This window comes from Mobula hypostoma, chromosome 28, assembly GCF_963921235.1.
Source record: "Mobula hypostoma chromosome 28, sMobHyp1.1, whole genome shotgun sequence".
NCBI classification, from domain to species: domain Eukaryota; kingdom Metazoa; phylum Chordata; class Chondrichthyes; order Myliobatiformes; family Myliobatidae; genus Mobula; species Mobula hypostoma.
This window is the reverse complement of record NC_086124.1, coordinates 26,636,790-26,655,489: the sequence shown is the minus strand read 5'-3', so window position 1 is coordinate 26,655,489 and position 18,700 is coordinate 26,636,790. Positions and strand designations below refer to the sequence as shown.

At 49.4% G+C, this 18,700-nt stretch overlaps 1 protein-coding gene across 1 annotated transcript in view; it reads right to left on the bottom strand.

Moving 5' to 3' along the window:
• Nucleotides 1-4,335: 4,335 nt before the first annotated feature.
• Nucleotides 4,336-18,700, bottom strand: part of mecp2 (methyl CpG binding protein 2) — a 103,030-nt gene continuing 88,665 nt past the window's right edge. The window contains exon 3 of the mRNA XM_063035323.1: nt 4,336-17,508. Coding sequence (XP_062891393.1) covers nt 16,461-17,508 — 1,048 coding nt within the window. The 3' untranslated portion in view covers nt 4,336-16,460. The remainder of the gene's footprint in view (nt 17,509-18,700) is intronic.

Sequence of the window (18,700 nt, the reverse complement as noted above, 5' to 3'; positions counted from 1 at the left end):
TGCTAACTTGTTGGGATGTGAAGGGCCAGGAATGGGGGTAGGTTTGGGCAATAGAGAGGTGGGGTGGTGGTCCAGAACCTGGAAGTGGGGTGGGAAGAGGGAAGGGGAACAGAACTGGTGGTGATGTGGGGTGAACTTGGCCCCCTGGTGGGGAAAGAGCTTGGGTTTATGAGGGTGTGGGTGTTAGGTTTAGGGGTAGGGTTGGGAGATGCAGATGCGGGTGGGGGAATGATAGGACCTGGTGTTAAGTAAGCTTATTTGGGGGGGGGGAGTTGCAGTCCGGGTTAGTTGGGGTCCGTGGGCCTTTGGACGTTAGGATTAGGGTTAAGAGATTTTAGCAGAGAGGGTTGTGGAGCTTAGTGTTCGGAGGTTGGGGTGAGGGCTGTGAAATTTCAGTTTTGGCAGGCAGGGTGTGTCCTGACAGAGTGGGGAGGCGAGACGTGCCTGAGTTTCAGCAAGATCCAGTTTCCCTACTTTGCAAAGTTTTCGGTGATCTCTTCTGTGTCAAGAACTGTTCTGGTTCCCCATCTGGATCAAATTAATAGGTAGAGGAATCTATTCTCCCTGGTCATTATAAAGTTATAATTCATACTCTTAGACCTTGTTATTTTGTTTAGGTTTGACCATTTGGCGAATGTGATTATATTCTGAAGCCCAGTTGTTAGATTTCATTTCCAAAGTAAGATGTACTTTCCTTATTTGTCACCTGCCTTAATTTTGATTCTGGGTGGGTGTGTGGGGGTTCCCCTGACTAGATGAAAGTAAATCATACTCTTCCCCAGCTGTGATTTTAATAATTTAATCCCTGTTTTACCTTCTGGCCTAATTTTTTAGGCTTTGTTTAGACCGTTTGAGGAATATGTTTGTAGTCTTTCAATCCATCTCCTCGCTGCTCCTTTTCTGAGGAGGTTTGACCAATTCATGTTAGCTTCCAGGTCCAGGATTTCCAAGGAGTAGATTACATGTCTGTTATGGTTTTCTCTTGTAATATTACTGAGGTGCCCTGTCAGACTGGTTCTTAGTGTTACCCATCTCCCCATGTATATAATATGACATTGTTTACACTGTATTGCATATACCAAATTATTGCTGTTCACAAGTTATTCTCTGCTCTATCTGGGCCCACTTTCCAGAAGCTCTGTCGTGGATGCACTCAGAGATTAGTAAGTATTTGCATGCCCTGCAGTTTCCAACCCCACAGTTTGGGGCTGCATGTAAATCTGATACTGACTAGTACATCCCTCAAGTTTTTACTCCTCTTGAAAGCTGAAACTACTGTACATTGACCCAGTGGGCCTTCTGCTTTGAGTTCTTCAAAGTGGGCTTGATCGTTCTGTGGATACTCATCGCCATTACACTGTATCCTGTTATCAGTGGTCATCTCCGTGCTGGATTGTACTCGTGATACTTTTCAAACAGTCAGATTTGATGTGTCTGTCTATTTAGCTCACCGTAGTACAATACTGTTCAGTTCTGGTCGCCTCATTATAGGAAGGATTTGGAAGCTTTAGAGAGGGTGAAGAGATTTACCAGGATGCTGCCTGGATTAGAGAACATGTCCTACGACGATAGCTTGAGCAAGCTCGGGCTCTTCTCTTTGGAGCGACAGAGGACGAGAGGTAATTTGTTAGCAGTGTACAAGATAAGTGGCATAGATTGAGTAGATAGTCAGTCAGAGACTCATGAAATTCTGCAGATGCTGGAAAGCCAGAGCAACACACACAAGATACCAGAGGAAATCAGGAGGTCAGGAAGCATCTATGGAAATGAAAAGTCAAGCTTTCAGGCCTTTGGAGCAATGGAGGATGAGAGGTGACTTGGTAGAGATGTACAAGACAATGAGAAACATAGATCGAGTGGACAGCCAGAGACTTTTTCCCAGGGCTGGATTGGCTAATACAAGGGGGCATAATTTTAAGGTGATTGGAGGAAAGTGCAGAGGGGTTTTAAAGATAAGTTTCTTCTACACAGAGAGTGGTAGGTACATGAAACACCCTGCTAGGAGTGATGGTAGGGGCAGATACATTAGGGACATTTAAGAAACGTATAGATAGGCACAAAGATGTTAGAAAAAAATGGAAGGCTATATAGAAGAGGTTAGATAGATCTCAGGGTTAAAGGGTTGGTACAACCTCGTGTGCCAAAGGGCTTGTACTGTGGTGTTTCTACGTTCTGTGTTACACCAGTACAAGATCTTGGGCAGACTGTATCGAAGCACTGCAGAGCCCTGATTGCCCAGCTAAAGCAAGGGTTGCTATTAACTCGAGAGGCCACAGAGAAGATTTGAGGACTGAAGGGATTGAGCTACGAGAATGGATAGGCTGGGGTTGTTTTTCCCTTCATTAGCTGAGGAGTGACCTTATAAATGTTTGTAAAATCATGAGGGGTAGAGGTAGGAGCAGAATCGGGCCATTCAGCCCAACAAATCTGCTCTGCCATTCAATCACGGCCAATTTAGTTTCCCTCTTAACCCTATTCTCCTGCCTTCTCTCCGTAACCTCTTTCGCCCTTACCAATCAAGACTATCAATCTCTGCTTTAAATATATCTGATGACTTGGCCTCCAGAGCTGCCTACGGCAACGAATTTCACAGATTCACCACCCACTGGCTAAAGAAATTTCTCCTCTCTGTTCAAAAGAGACACCCCTCTGTTCTGAGGCTGTGCGCTCTGGTCCTAGACTCCCGACTATAGGAAACATCCTTACCACATCTATTTCATCTAGGCCTTTCAATATTCAGTAGGTTTCAATGAGATTCCCCTTACTCTTCTAAACTTGAACGAGTGCAAGTTCAGAGCTATTTAACTTCGACATAACTTTTTTTGTTCCCAGGATCATTCTCGTGAACCTTCTCCTATCTTTTCTCCCAGGGTGGTGGGGTGTTAAAGGAGAGGGCACAGCTTTAAGGTGAAGGGAAAGAGAGCAGTGGGGATATGGATCTTCAGTGTCAGAGGAAGCTGTAGATTTAGAGACATTTATGTTTAAATGTCATTTGGACAGGTTACATGGACAGCAAAGGTTTGGAGCAGGGGTTCCCAACCTGGGATCCACGGACCCTTTGCTTAATGGTATTGGCCCACAGCATAAAAAGAGGGATATGGGCCTAATGCGGGCAAAGGGCACAAGATATTGGTGCAGATCTGGTCACAGAGCCATAGGGAGCATGTGTTTGAGCTGGAAAAGATTTACAAGGATGTTACCTGGACTGGAGGGCTCGAATTACAAGCAAATTGCTCCTGAGGAGCAAGTTAATGAATATCAAGGTAGAATCTGGTGACAAACACTCAGTGGCCATTTTATTAGGCACACCTACTCATTAATGCAAACATCTAATCAGCCAATCATGTGGCAGCAACTCAATACATCAAAGCATGCAGACATGGTCAAGAGGTTCAGTTGTCCAGCCGTACATCAGAATGGGGAAGAAATGTGATCCAAGTGACTTTGATTGTGGAATGATTGTTGGTGCCAGATGGCGTGGTTTGAGTACCTCAGAAACTGATCTCCTGGGATTTACATGCACAACAGTCTCTAGAATATAGAGAATTGTGTTTTTTTTTGTTTTTCACACATCAAGTGAGCAGTGGCTTTGTGGGCAAAAAAACAGCTTATTAATGAGAGAAGTCAGAGGAGAATGGCCAGGCTGGTTCAAGCTGACAGTTACTCAACTAACCATGTTACAGCATTGCTGGGTAGAACAGCATCTCTGAACGTACAACGTGAACCTTAAAGTGGATGGGCTACAGCAGCAGAAGACCACAAACATTAGGTGGGAACTTTATTAGGTACAGGAGGTAACTAATAAACTGGCCATTACATACTTGGATAATAAATTTAATTTGAACTTTTTCCCTATGCAGAGGTTGAGTGGGATATGGAAACAGCTGCCAAGCAAAGTGTTAGGGGAAGATCCAATCACATTGTTTAGAAGGCACATGGATAGGAATACAAGCCTAATGTGGACAGGCAGGACCAGCTGAATGTTGAGCCGAGGTGCTGGACAGGTTTCTAGAATCACTGACTCCCACGCCATCTGGCAAGAAGTACCTTAGCATTAGAACAAGGACTGTTTGGATGGGAACAGCTTCTTTCCCCAGGCCAGGAGACTACTGAACTCCCTGCCACCACCTAGGTCTCATCATGTATGTAGCGTTATACTGAAGTCACAGCAGGTCAGGCAGCATCTATGGAAGTGAAGAAACGAGGATCTGAAGATGGGTCTCGCTCGAAATGTCGACTGCTTATTCATTTCCATAGATGCTGCCTGGCCTGCTGTGAGTTCCTCCAGCATTTTGTGTGTGTCACTTTGGATTTCCAGCATCTGCAGACTTTCTTGTGTTTATGAGTAGTGTTATACTGTTTACTTTTAAATTTCTGTGGTAAAACTGCACCTTATTATTTGTGCTAATATTACTGTGTGTGTGATCTATGCACCATGGCCCAGAGGTACGTTGTTCTCTTTGGCAGTGGACATGAATGACTATAAACTTTAGTCGGGCTTTACAACAGGTCTTGCTGCTGCAGATGAACTGAGGTTCAACGAGGAGAGGACCTACAGATTACCGGCACTCCCCTCCTACCCACCTCCGGTTGCGACTGCTCCTCTGCGGAGGAGCCTGTGGGAGAACACGAGGTCCCTCTCCTCGCCCCGGGCAAGGTGAGAGCCTGAAGGAAGACACAAGAGGCAAAGACAAAGGCACCAGAGCAGCAACAAGGCAAGCAGCGTTTCAGTTTTTTTGCTTTGTTTGGATTTTTTTAATAAATATGTTGTAGGGGATCCATGTCACTTATACGGATACACATTCAGACAAGTCAGTAACTGAAATGATACAAATCTCCTCTTTTTTTTTCCTTAACAAACCACGTGGTTTTCCCGTGAACTCAGTATGTTTCGGTTGTTCTTAATACAAAGAACCCACTACTTCATTTAGAAAATAGAACCTTTGTTTTTTTTAATCCCCTCTCTCCTTAATTTATCGATCTCATGTTAAATAAACCAAAGTTTCTCCCGCATCAACCCCTTCCGACACCAAACAAATAAAAGACAGGTTAAAGAACTTTTATTTTCCTGATCAGTCTAGAAATAAAGTGGGGGGGGGGGAAGATACATTAATCCGCTCAAAACCAAAATTCTAACACGAAACAAGGGGGGTGGGGGAGAGGAGAAAGGGATTAATGTGCTAAAGGTGTTTGGGAAGACCACAGTCAAGGGACTAGGCTTAACAGTGTAGTATTAATGACAAACGAGAGAAAGAGAGAGCAAGAGAGAAAGAGAGAGATACATGTTTCTCAAACACTGACATGACTGCGTATATTTTAAATAACAGTCCTTGTGCATTTGGTCTGGAGTTTTCTCACATTTCCTTTCTAATAAAACAGATTTTGCTAAACCTTCTCTAAAAGCAAGTTGGTTAAAGCAATCAAGCCATCAGAAATTTATCTCAGGTCTTGGAGGAAGAGCACAGGGAAATGCTTGTGGGTCACCACCCCGCTACACCCCTGGCAGCTCATTTGGTGTCAGATGGGTGGTTAATGGCATTGTGGAGTGGGAAGGTGGGGGCATGTATTTTAGGATTTATTTGGATTTTTCCCAGGAGTCTGAGGATTGGGTGGGGGAGGAAGTTGAAGACATTGCAAGTGACAGACATTCAAAGCACGACTGGTTACACACAGCCCCTGCCATCTGCTTCAAGAGCAAAGGAAGTTACTGGGCAGTGTCAGCCTGGAATCTGTTACATGTCAGATGGATGGGAGTGTTTTCTTTTCTGCCCTCCACCAACCCAGTCTGAACTTCTGTTCCTTGGTGTAGTTCCTGGTTCGAGGAGGGAGACAGGCCTTAATGAAAAGGGGCGGTCGGTTCCCAGAGCAACACGCACAGGATGCTGCAGGAACTCAGCACATCTGGGCTGCAGAACCTCATGTTTAAGAGGGTCCCAGTGTTCTCCTTGGGAGGAGGGGTGGGTGACAGGGAGGGTCGGGGAAGGATACTGGATGTGACAAAGGACAGCAAGGTAGGCAGGATTGGCAGTCTCGTAAACACAAGAGGTTCTGCAGACGCTGGAAATCCAGAGCAACACACACAAAATGCTGGAGGAATTCAGCAGGCCAGGCAGCACCTATGGCGGGGAATATACAGTTGATGTTTCAGGCCAAGATCTTTCATTGAGACTGATGTCCTGTCATCACCAATCCTGATGAAGGGTCTTGGCTTGAAACGTTGACTGTTTATTCCTCTCCACAGATGATGCCTGACCTGCTGAGTTCCCCCAGCATTTTGGAATAGACATCCAGTCTTTCTCTGATCTATCCCCACTTAATTTCCTCCAACTCCCCAGTCCCACTCTCGTGGTCCCCCGTTATCCCTGCATTTCCTCCCTCTCTGAGAGGAGTATCTAGCTTCCTGCTTTGCAGAGCAGCGGAGCAGGAGGGCATACTTCCTCCAGCATAACCACCACTGCCAACAGCTTCCTCGAGAGAAGAGCAGGGAATGCCCAGGCTGGAGTTGGGGGATGCGAGGTGAAGCAACTGGTCAGTGGGACGGGCACTGTACTGAGTGTACTGGCTCATTCCCGCCTTTCAAACGTGGCCACTTTTGGGGCCCTGGAAGGGGTGGAGGTGATACAGCAGGGTGGGGGTGGGGGCAAGGTTTGGCAAGTGCAGGATTGGAGTGTCCTGGGTAGGAACCATGTCTTCCAAATGTAGGATTCCCAAACTAGCTTCCTCTGCCTGAGTTCTATCAGGTAACAAGTGATCATGCCAAGCTAGGGCAAATGCCCACTGCATGACACTTGCCAACACCACTCACCCTACCAGCATCTCTGCCTGTCTGCCCCGAATCAAACAAGGCTGAACTTAGCTTCCAACATAACCAAGGGTTAAACCAGACATGCACAGAACAGCATCACCCTCACACACAGACACCTGTACACAGTGACAGACAGACACACACACACACACACACAGAGGAACAGCATCTCTCACACAAACTCAGACACGCACACAGAGCAGAACACTCTCTCTCACACTCACACAGTGGAACACTCTCTCACCCACACAGAGTGGAACACTCTCTCACACACATAGAGCGGAACAATCTCTCTCTCTCTCTCTCTCTCTCACACACACACACAGAGCGGAACAATCTCTCTCTCTCTCACACACACACACACAGAATGGAACATTCTCTCTCTCACACACACACAGAGCAGAACTCTCTCTCACACTCACACACTGGAACAGTCTCTCTCTCTCACACACACACACACACACAGTGGAATACAGTCTCTCACACATAGTGGAACACAGTCTCTCTCTCACACACAGTGGAAGACAATCGCTTCCTCACACACATTAGAACACAGTCACTCTCACAGGCACACAGTGGAACAGTCTCTCTCTCTCTCTCACACACACACATGCACAGTGGAACAGTCTCTTTCTCACACACTTTGGAAGACAGTCACACACAGTGGAACACAGTCTCTCTCTGAGACACATATACAGTGGAACAGTCTCTCTCTCACACACACACACAGAGCAGAACACTCTCTCCCTCTCTCACACACACACACACACAGTGCATCACAGTCTCTCTCTGACACACACAGTCACTCTATCACACAGTGGAACAGTCTCTCTCTCACACATACACACACACAGAGTGGAACACAATCTCTCTCACACACAGTGGAACACTGTCTCTGTCTCTCTTTCTCTCACACAAAGCGGAACATTCTTTGTCTCTCTTCGCCTCACACAGTGGAACACTGTCCCCCGCCCCCTCCCCGCCACACACACACAGAATGGAACACTATCTCTCTCTCCCACACAGTGGAACAGTCTCTTTCTTTTTCACACACACAGCGGAACAGTCTCTCTCTCCCACAGTGGAACACCATAGCTCTCTCACACACATACACACAGCAGAACACTGTCTCTCACACAGACAGTGGAACTCCATCTGTGTCTCACATAGCAGAACTCTCACACACACAGCGGAACACTCTCTCACACATACAGCGGAACACTGTGTGTCTGTCTCTCTCCCACACACACATACACTGCATTCCTGCTGTACATCTGACACCTTCTCAACAAATGATGGGCATCTGCCGACGTGGCTGCTTCTCTGCGGGGTTTATGGTGTTCTGAACATTGCGATTGTCAAATGCCCGCCCCGGAGTGCCAAAGGCTCAGCTGGTTTGGATGCCCTTCTATGGAGTTCAGATGCAGTGAGTGAGCTGGTGGCTTCACCCGAGAGCAAGTCCTGTCCTCCCACTCTGGGCCTGTCACTCCTCTCTCGTCTTTACTACTGTTCCCACTCCCTGATAGACTAACTTTATCTATCATCCTTAACTTACTGTACTGAAGACATGGCCTCGTCAGGGGGCTTTAGGAGTGTGACGGGGAAGGGCTGGGGTGAGGGTGAAGGAGCAGGGGAAAAGCAGCATGATGGCCGGGGGGTGGGGGCAGGGGATGGAGCAACCAGTCAAGACCTCCAGCTTCCAAAGGGGCTGGGATTCTAGGAGATGGTTTCGCGATCTTGCCATCTGCCTTTTCCTGTTAGTGGCACTTCTACGAGCCTGGGGGCTGGGCAACAACGGGGTCTTCGTGGGGTGGAGGGGCAGTGGCACAGCGGGAAGACAGAGCAGGGTAAAGTGAACAGGTCAACAGCGGGTTTCAACAGAGCATGTTCTTTGACAGTAGGAATCATTGGGATTAGTTTCAGTCACCTATCCTCCTGCCTAGTCACAAGCAACATTAAACAACCCCCACCCCCCACTACACTATGTATGGTGCTAATAACTTTAAAAATATAAATATAAATCTATAAATCTGACTACAAAAAAAGAAAATACAGGCATACACACACAGAGAGAGAATACAACAGCGAGCATTCGCAAACCATCACCTCACCAGCCTGAGTTGCATGAGCTGTGCATGTCATCTTGTAGTGATGGGGCAGGAGGGGAAGGAACATCAAGCCCTGGGTATGTATGGGTGACAGCGTGGGGAGGGAGGGGAATGGGAGTGGTGGGTGGGGGTTTTGAAGCCATTTGCTAAGCAATGGAAGGTCCCTGCGGGTCATTCCCAACTCCCACCACCCCAACCCTCCAGTCTGGTTCCCAGAGAGATGGAGCGAGCCACTTGCCTGTGAGGCAGGAGCAAGGACTCAGGGAGACACGGAGGCCCCAGCCAGGCTCTCACTCGCCACCTCTCCCACTCCTGTTGCAAGCTTCATCGCACTCCCTCCCCTCCACCAAAACCCGTGTTTTGTTCTACCCTGCGTCCCTGCCCCCAAAGGGTGGAGACCAACCCATGGAGAGGGTGGGTGAGGGGGTAATCTCTCACCAGGCGGAGCTTGGAAGCTTGACGGACTGTGAGAAGACGTCACTGCCCAAGTAAAACTCTCACAAGTGGTTAAAATCAAAGGACTTGGAAGTTTTTATTTGCGATTTTGTTTTTTTGACAGTGATGGGAGACCACATTAGTTCATCGTACGTGCTATGAGTCATGGAAGCCATACTGAAAGAGTCACTTGGTAGGTTAAACAAGAGGCTGGCTAGGTCACCCAGTCAGCCTGACGAGGAGTACAAAATCTGACACACAGTGATATTCATTTACCATCCCCTCACCCTGAAACACCCCCACCCACCCCCAATAACTTTTATGACAGCGAGCAATCCTTACGTCTTGCTGGAGGAGCCGTGAGCTCCACGCCATCTCACCACAGATTAACTTCACCCTTCTCCCTTGCCACCCACCGGTGAGCAAAGACAACATCAAAACACATGATCCTTAACCCCCACAACCCCAAGGAAGAATTTGGCACAGAGAGTTCACCTCACTGAACAAACAGGGGACTCTGTAATTACTCTGAGCGGTGTGTGCACTGCCAGACTAACGAGAGCTTTGTAATTACTCTGAGAAGTGCATCTCCTGTCGGGCAAACAGAGGGTTCCATAACCACTCTGGCGCACGCCCTGGCGGACAAACAGGGAGCCCAGTAATTACTCTGAGCGCTGTGTGCCCTGTCCGGCAAACAGGGAGCCCAGTAATAACTCTGAGCGCTGTGTGCCCTGCCTGAGAAATGGGGCTCCGTACAGTTAGAACAAACACTTCAGCACTGTATGTGCAGTTACAAAGAAGACAGCCTAGTACTGCTCCAACCAGTCACAAGCTACAGGATAGGATTCATAGTCACGGTAATTATAATATATAGACGAAAGGAAGCACTGAGCTAGAATCTATTATGTAACTATACAGATATATTCTATAGGAAACTATATGTTTATATTCTATAGGAAGCTCTATATATTACTAAAAGATAAAAAATATAAACCAAGTGGTCCCCCATCCGGTCAATCTTCACCGGACAAATGGATTATCTATTTTTAAAAAAAAGTTCAATCACACGCACTGAGCTGGAAACCAGCCACAGGTATTGAAATACGGAAGCGCTTACTCGCCTCTTCTATTTTGCGCCCAGGTAACAACATGCCAGCCCTCCCCAATCGCGATTCCTCCTCCCTGATGTCCCGCTATGGTCACACGCTGTTTCTTTTTTTTTGTTAAAGATAGGCATTTTTTCTCTTTTTAAATTACAAAACACAGGTCTGTGGCCGAGAACACAGCTGGATTAAAGTTCACGTATCTCAATGTGCTTCTGGTCAGACATAGGCCAAAAGAGGCAGAGGGAAGCTAGTTAATTTATTTCTTTTCTCTTTAAATCGGAGTCATTAAAAAATAAAAACATAAGCACACCAACCGAGTTACCTATGTGATGGTAAATGTGAACACTGTAAAAGCCACGATTTTATTTATAGATATATATATTTTTATATATATGTATGCATATATTATTTTCTTTACTGAAAGAGGTTTTGGTGAATTCACAAGCAGAACAGTTTTACAATTATGATTTTTTTTCTCTTTTTTTAAAAAAAATATAAACTTGTTTCTCTATTTCCGTGCAAAAACAAAACAAAAAAAAAAGCATTATCCTAAAGAATAAAAGTCACAGGTTAAACCTAGGCGGTATTGGCTATTGGTTCTAACAAGAAAATTCTCGGCACTGACGAAACACGCACCCGCGCGCGCGCACACACACACACACACGCACACACACACAAGAAAGACGTCGTGGAGGGAGTGTGCCGACTACAACGGGATTTTGGTGGGACCTCAGCCCCTGTCTGGCGCCCCTATGTTTGGCTGCCAGGAGGAGCTGTCAAACCATGGCAAGTAAAGCAAGACATCCTTCCAGGGGAAGTGTGGAAACACTGAGTGGGTCTGCACTCTTTTTTGAGGAAAAGACTTAAGAACCGGAGGAGAGAAGTTGCTGAACTTAAAGCCTGGCGGACTATCAGTCTACAGACCGCCAGTGTACTGGTCACTGAAGGGAGAGGGAACCTGGGAGGTTAAAGTTATCTCAGAAAACTTGGAGTGTACTGGGCACCTCCCCTCCACCACAAACAGACAGTCGCCTTTCCTCCAACTTCTGGATTGCTTCCAGACATCGAGGAACTTGCTTGATGCTCCATGACACCAAATCACAACCTGGTTCACTCCCCAAATGGAGCTAGGTTCCCAAGGCAAGATCCCGTTCACTGGGAGGCTAGGCTGGCAGGGACCAGCTAGGCACAAGAAAGTTGGACAGAGAGGGTGAGCAGAGGGCATGCCAAGAAAGAGGCACCGAGCCCTCTTTACAAAGGGGATCTTCCCACCCTCTGCAAAGCAGAAGCAGGCCGTGGCTGTCTTCTGTGTGATTCTGTAGGTTAAGTCCCGAGCAGGAGCCCTGAGCGCAGCGAGTCGAAGGCAGAACTGTGTGACCAGGTCAGCAGAGGACCAGTGCCGGGTAGTTACACTGATCGTACTGAGGAATCACTCACCCACACAGACTGAACAGCTGTGGGGACGAGCCTACCCGAAACCACCGCAGAATGGTAACAAAGGAATCAAACCAAGGGCTGCTGTAGCCCCAATGTGCTCCCACTACACCACACTCGCATTCTCATGTGCACTGAGTCCGATCTCAATGAATTTCCTGGCCTTATGCCTTCGCAAACCCAGAACGATTATTCCAGATGGACTTTGTGTCTAGCATTGTCCTCTGCCTTTCACAGTGAGCGCCCCAGACTCACACCAAGGAAGAGGTGAAAACAACCTGAATTGGTGGCAGAATTTACGAAGGGTAAAGACTGCCACCTCCAGATTCTGTGAGGAGGGTGGGCGGCCAGGAGCACCAGAGTTACTGACTTGGGCTTGGGGGAACGCCTATGAAGTCAGCTGGCCACATTTCTGGAGTTTCCCCACCACCACCCCTGCCCACAGGACCTCGGTACAAATCAACAACTGGTATCTGCAGCAGCCCGCGTCTCTCACGTTCTTCTTCGTGCAACGTGGACACGGGTTTGGGGAGCAGGGAGCAGTGGTCGGTACACAGGTCCATGCGGTTTCTGGGAACTGCCCAAGCTGAACATCAGTGCAAGTGCAATTCTTCCCCACGACAACAATGAATAACCTACTGACACAAAAGCTGTTGATACGGGTCTCTAACTCTGGGAAAAACAAACAAAAAGGGCGTATGCCAGAGGACTGTGTGACATGGATTCTGAAGAACGCTTATGCAGGGAATGGTTAAAAATCATCATAAATCATTAATGATAACATTCAAGTTAACACTGCGGGCAAAAACCTTCAATACCTCGACTGGAGACAAAAAGCGCCACCCAAATTCACTCGGGCACCCCGTGGCTTGTCCGAGATTAAATTCAAATTACGTCAATCCAACAACACATTTCAGTACATCCACGCACAGGACAATACAATACTGTCACTTTAAACTTCAGCAATTGATTTGCAAACACCTACCCCTCCGGCACTCTGCTCATTTCACCACCCCCCCACCCGCCTCCTAATCCTCACCGTTTGTGTAATGCGGGAGCCTACAAGGAGCTGGAGGAGAGGGAGGGCAGGATGAGGGAGCATTACTTCTCCTCCCCGAGCAAGCAAAACGCCAAAATCTTCACAAGGACTAGGACTACGCAGGGCAAACATTACATGGAGCTTCCCAGAGAGACTGCTGCACAGAAAATCAAACCCAGACATTTGGGAGGGGGCGTGGTTTGGCAGCACTCCCCTTGGGGACATTCCCCCTTCAAAGAGACACTTGCAGCCAGCGTGTGGCAAGACAGACACCAGTGGGAGGCCAAAGTCTAGTGACTGGTCAGTTATTGCATTTCCGAGAGGTTTGAAACTCAGGGAGGGGCTGACCAGTCCGATGCAAAGCACCTATGGGTGCCATTTGGTGCTTATTAAGGAATGAAAGAACTGAACAAAAGGACTGACCATCTGTAGCTGGTTGGGGGGGGGGGGGAATGCTAGGACGCTTGGGACATTGTGTTTCATGGGGCACCAAAGTGGAAGAACAGTGATGGTGATCCGCAGTGTGGGATACCTCAGCCGCAGAATCTGCGCCTGCACAATGAATGGAGGCAGCTTCCGAGGGCGAGAAAGATGGTTTGATGAAATCTTTTTGGGGCGTTAATTGGAAAAAGAGCCACATTCACGTGTGTGTGTGTGTGTGTGTGTGTGTGTGTGTGTGTGTGGCCACCATCCCTCCCATCTAATTCCTCCCTGAATTACTTACCCTTAGGGGAACAGAGTCAGTTCAAACCCCAACTTGTCAGCTAGTTACCTCATACCAGCATTTATTTTTATGGACAATAGCAAATTTGGAATTCAAGACTGGCCGACTAACCTGAGGGAGACTTAATAAGAGGCAACATCGCGACCCCACTGTAATCTGACACACAACACAGTACTAAATGATCTCTGCGCACATGGATCCAGCATGTGGGGAGGTGAGCTCTCCATCATCTGGGCAGGCTGCCCACTGGGTTGATCTACAATGACCCATTATTGTGACTGGTGCAGCCGCAAGGGATTTAGTCAGGGACTTTGGATGCCGGCTCATCCTGGGGTAATTCCACTCTGAATGCACTTGGCCCAGGGTGGAGGAGGGTGAAGAGGAATGCGGACACACAGAGATATTGAAACACGCGCCAGTGTCTATGGCAGGCACATCTGTAGGGTGGACACCGTATTGGATTTCTGGCTGCAAATGTTCCAATCAGTGAAGGAGAGCACTGGCTGAGATACATCACTAAGAGCTTTCTATTATCAGTGCGTAGGCCACTAAAGGGACCATACTTTCACAGTGCCTGTGCCAACAGGACCATGTTTTGGCACAGGGGTTTGTACAAACACCAGTCTGACCTCGAGCTGTCTCTTCTGCTAAGGAGGCGAGGTGCGGGAAAGAGGGGCATCAGTACGTTACAGGAAGTAGTATCCGTCACGCAAGACACAAAGCTGGCTGCAGCTGAAACCAACGGACACAGATGGAGAGTGTGCCCTCAGCAGCCACCCTGCAGGTCACCGAAAGGCCAGATCGCAAGACTGGGCAGTACTGCAGAGTTCAAAAGCATCTGTTCTAAAGGGGAGCAGGGGTGGGGGGGGGGGGATGTCAGTATATTTTAGGTAGCTTGATTGGTGCTTGAAAGGAAAAGACAGAGCCAATCAAAACTCTCCAATATATAAATAATATCACTATATGAAGAACATCCTACAGTACAGTGAGAAGCTCTAGTCAACAGTGCAGGCAGGAAGATTTCCGGTCCAGCAGACATGACCACTCTATGGGATGTGAAGAGCAGGCTGGCAGGACTGCTACTGAGATACAACCACCATCTCAAAGTGTTGGCAACCCTTCAACGTAGCGCAGTGGGAGTACGTGTTCCTTTCTCTCTCACGACGCACAATACCAAAACAACTACCAATCCATTGAACTATTTAGTCCTATCTAAAGATAAAGTTGGTCAGTATTTCTTTTCGGAGATGACGACTTTATTTTGTATAAAACCTCCCTCCCTCGATTCATCTCCCACCTCCCCCCCCACCCACCCAAAAAAAGAGGCAAAGCGAAGACGACTTCTGGAGCAGACAGAGGTGCAGCAAGGCAACGGAGAAGAGTGGGCAGGGGCGTCTGCCTGTGGAGTGCTCTGTGCGTGGTTGCAGGTGCGGAAGGGGTGGGGGAAGGTCTCGGTCCCTTTCGACTGACTAGGGTAAAGCCTCCAGTCTCAGGGCTCCCAAGTCGTGCCTCCGGAGTGAGGGTGTGTTCTCTCGTGCATATGGTTTAGAAGATTATACACGTGCACACGGAAATCCGCAGGGGTCACTCGCTCTGCAGCTCCCAGTTTTTTTGGGGGGGGGGTGCTCAGGAGTACCTGGAGGTGGGGAGAGGGGTGGGGCCATGGTGTGCCGTAAGCTTGCTGCACAACTGTCTACCCCGAACTCACTGCACGCAAAAGAGGGATTTCTTTCAGAAGATCGTACCTTTCCCCCCTACCCCAAAAGCATCCACTCACTCCCCCCTCCCCACCCGCACCATTCAGAAGGTGCCCACTCAGAAGCCTCCTTGAACTGTGTCCCGGTCACACTTCCTACCCCGCCGGTGGCTGGCGAGGCCATGTTGGTCCACCTGGACGCGGGCAGCACACTTGCGCTCACCCCTCCTGCACCACTGGGTGGGGTGAGGTGCAGAGCTCCGCCTTGCTGACGCCTGCCCCACCGCGGACTCCCCCCAACTCCGCTGGTACCAGGGGTTGGAGGGGATGGTGGGGGACAATCTCCCCTCTCCTGCCACCACACCAGCCCCAGCCCTGCAAATTCTGCAACACAACCCAATGAGGGACTGACCGGGAGAGGAGGGTTGAGGACCCAACGGGCTGCTGACTGGGAGGAAGAGGTCAGTGTAACGTGAGGGTTGAGGCACCGGTGGAGCCCACACCACCCTGCCTCCGGTACTCACGTCCACTCATCGCGACCCCACCCCTCCCCACTCCCAAAACAAGTCCAGCGTCAAGACAGAAGTGAGGCCGAGAAGCTTCAAGACCCACCGACTTTAAGCCCAAGGGGCACCCCAACACGAGACAAGCTCGCGAGCCACACACAGAAGGCACGGTAACTTTTTTTTTTATATAAACCTCCTTCTTCTTCCTTCTTCCCTCCATCCCCCCATCCCACTCTCTGCAGGCAGGAAGAAGGGTGAGGTAGGAGGGGAGGAGGAAGGAGAGAGGGGAAGGACATGGAGGAGGGAGGGAAAAGAAGAGGGAGGGAGGCTGGGGGCGCAGGTCGACCTCTCGCTTATCTTTTTTTAAACCAAGGTCTGAACAAAACACAAAAGACAGACTGAACACTTGACCACCTAACAGATGCAAACACTTCAAAGAGGAAATTAGAAATTAAATCTTGCCCCATATAAGCTTCGAGGTTCAGCATCAACTGGTCTGGAAAGCCTTCGTTCAGAGCCCTACTCACAATGAGAAAAAGACACAACAGCTGCCTCGTCCATTTCTTTTTTTGTTGTTGTCGTCATTGTTTCCTTCTTCCTGCGAAAGTCAGCTCACTCTCTCGGAAACAGTCGCCCGGGCGTCGGCCGCCTCCTCCCTGGCCGGCCTGGGGACGGCCGAGATGACTCCCCGCTGCTCACCCTCGCCTCTCAGTTTGCTCTTCTCCGCGAGCTCAGTCTTTGGGGGCTCCTTCGGCAGCAGGTCGGCCTCGGGTCGGGCGCGCAGCGGCTTCTCCTCGCCGCACGCCCGGCCGCTCAAGTCTTTGCGTTCCGAGGGGCTGCTGCCGTCCTTGGAGCTCTCTGCCTCCGGGGACGCCAATTCCTTTGGGGCCTCGGTCAGTGGCGGACACTCCTTCTTGAGGCTCCGGGCTTTGGGGCTGCCTTCTCGTGCCTTAGGCGCCGCGCTCTTGGCGCCTTTCTGTCCCTTCCCAGCACCAGCCAGCTCTTCCGCCTCGCTGCCCTCCCTCGCCAGCGAGCTCCCCACCACTGGTGTGCCGGTGTCCTCCTCGAAGATGCGCGTGCTCTTCCGCTTCTTCAGGGGAGAGCTCTCCTCCCCTAGGTTTCGCTTCTTGATGGGCAGGACGGCCACCTCCTCGGGCTTAGCAGACACCTCCTTGACTGCCTTCTTCTTTGCCACAGCCGCCCCCCCGCCGCCCCCTCCTCCCGGCTTCCGGCCCCTCTTCTTGGGAACCACCTGGGGGTCGCTGTCAGACTTCCTCTTCCTACCGGGTACCCCCTTGCGCACTTTCGGATGCTGCTCCATGGAAGACGTGCCTCCCTCAGCTTTCTGCAGCAGGGGGGCTGCGAAGGGCATCTTAACCAGGAGCTTGGCCGCGCTCTTTTCTGACAGCCTCTTTGACGGGCCGCTCTTCCGCACCATCTTATCCTTGCCACTACCTTTGGGCCGGCCCCGTCCCCTGCCAGTGCCAGGTGACTTGGGGGTCTTTGGCTTTTTGGGTGGCTTCTTCTCTCTCCTCGAGGGGCTTCCTCGGCCCGTGACCGTGAAGTCAAAGTCGCTAGGGTCAAGGGTGGTGTCGCCGACCTTTTCGAAGTGCGCCAGGAGCTCCACTTTGGAACGGAAGGCTTTGCCTTGCGGGCTGAGGAGGCAAAAAGAGGAAAAAGACCAGGGTGTCAAAACGTGGGAGGCAACGCGGACATCCTCCGTTAAGCTGTAGTTCACTCCCAGGCTTGGTTCAGGAGGGGATTGAAAGCTGAGGGGGGGGCGGCGGAGAGGGGGAGGGTACATACGGAGAGCGACAGTGATCTGGAAGGAGTGTCGGACGAGTGTGGGACAACAGTGAGAATGGAGGGTGGAGGAGAGAGGTAGGTACCAAATAGGCAGAGTGAGGGGGAGGAGAGTGGAAGAAAGAGAAGGCAATAAGACAGGAGGGAGCAGAGAGAATAAAGTAAGGGTGTGGGGGGAATGCTACAACTATCGAAGCCCCAGCTCCCAGCTAACCTAACTGGGATGTATAGAATCAAGAGCGATTTACGCAGTGTTAAAGCAAAGAAAACACACAAAGTGCTGGAGGAACTCGGCAGGCCAGGAGGCGTCTATTGAGGAGAATAAACAGTTGAACATTTCGGGCTGAGTAGGGGACACAAGCCATCCGCCTATCTCACATCAAAGTTCAAAGTAAATTTATTATCGAAGTACATATATGTCACATTATAGAACCCCGAGATTCATTTTCCTGCACGCATTCACAGAACAAAGAAAATCAATAGAATTAATTAATTGTATATATTAATGATCGCCCACTTCTACATCACCTAATCTCACCTATCACCTGCCAGCTTGTACTCTGCCCCTTACCTCCCCACATTATCATTCCCACTGCTGTGTGTGAGGAGTTTGTCCGTTCTCCCCATGACTCTGCTCCAGTTTTCCTCCCATAGTCTGGGTAGTAGGTTAATTGGTCATTGTAAACTGTCCCACATTTAGATCAGGGGATTGCTGGATGGTGCGGCTCGCAGGGCCTATTCCACGCTGTATCTCAATGGATGAACATAAATAAAATTATTCCCTTCCATAGATGCTGCTTAACCTGCTGAGTTTCTCCTAGATCCCTGAACAGAGGACAAACACTCTCGGGGGCGGGGTGTGTCCAGAGAAATGAAGGCAACTGTCACAGTCCGTGGGCAAGCTACAGTGAGTGAGAAAGCATGATACACAGGCAGCAGGGTAGCATAATGCTATTGCAGTGCCCGTGACATGGTTCAATTCCCACCATCGCCTGTAAGGAGTTTGTCCGTTCTCCCTGGGACTGCGAGGGTTTCCTCCCACAG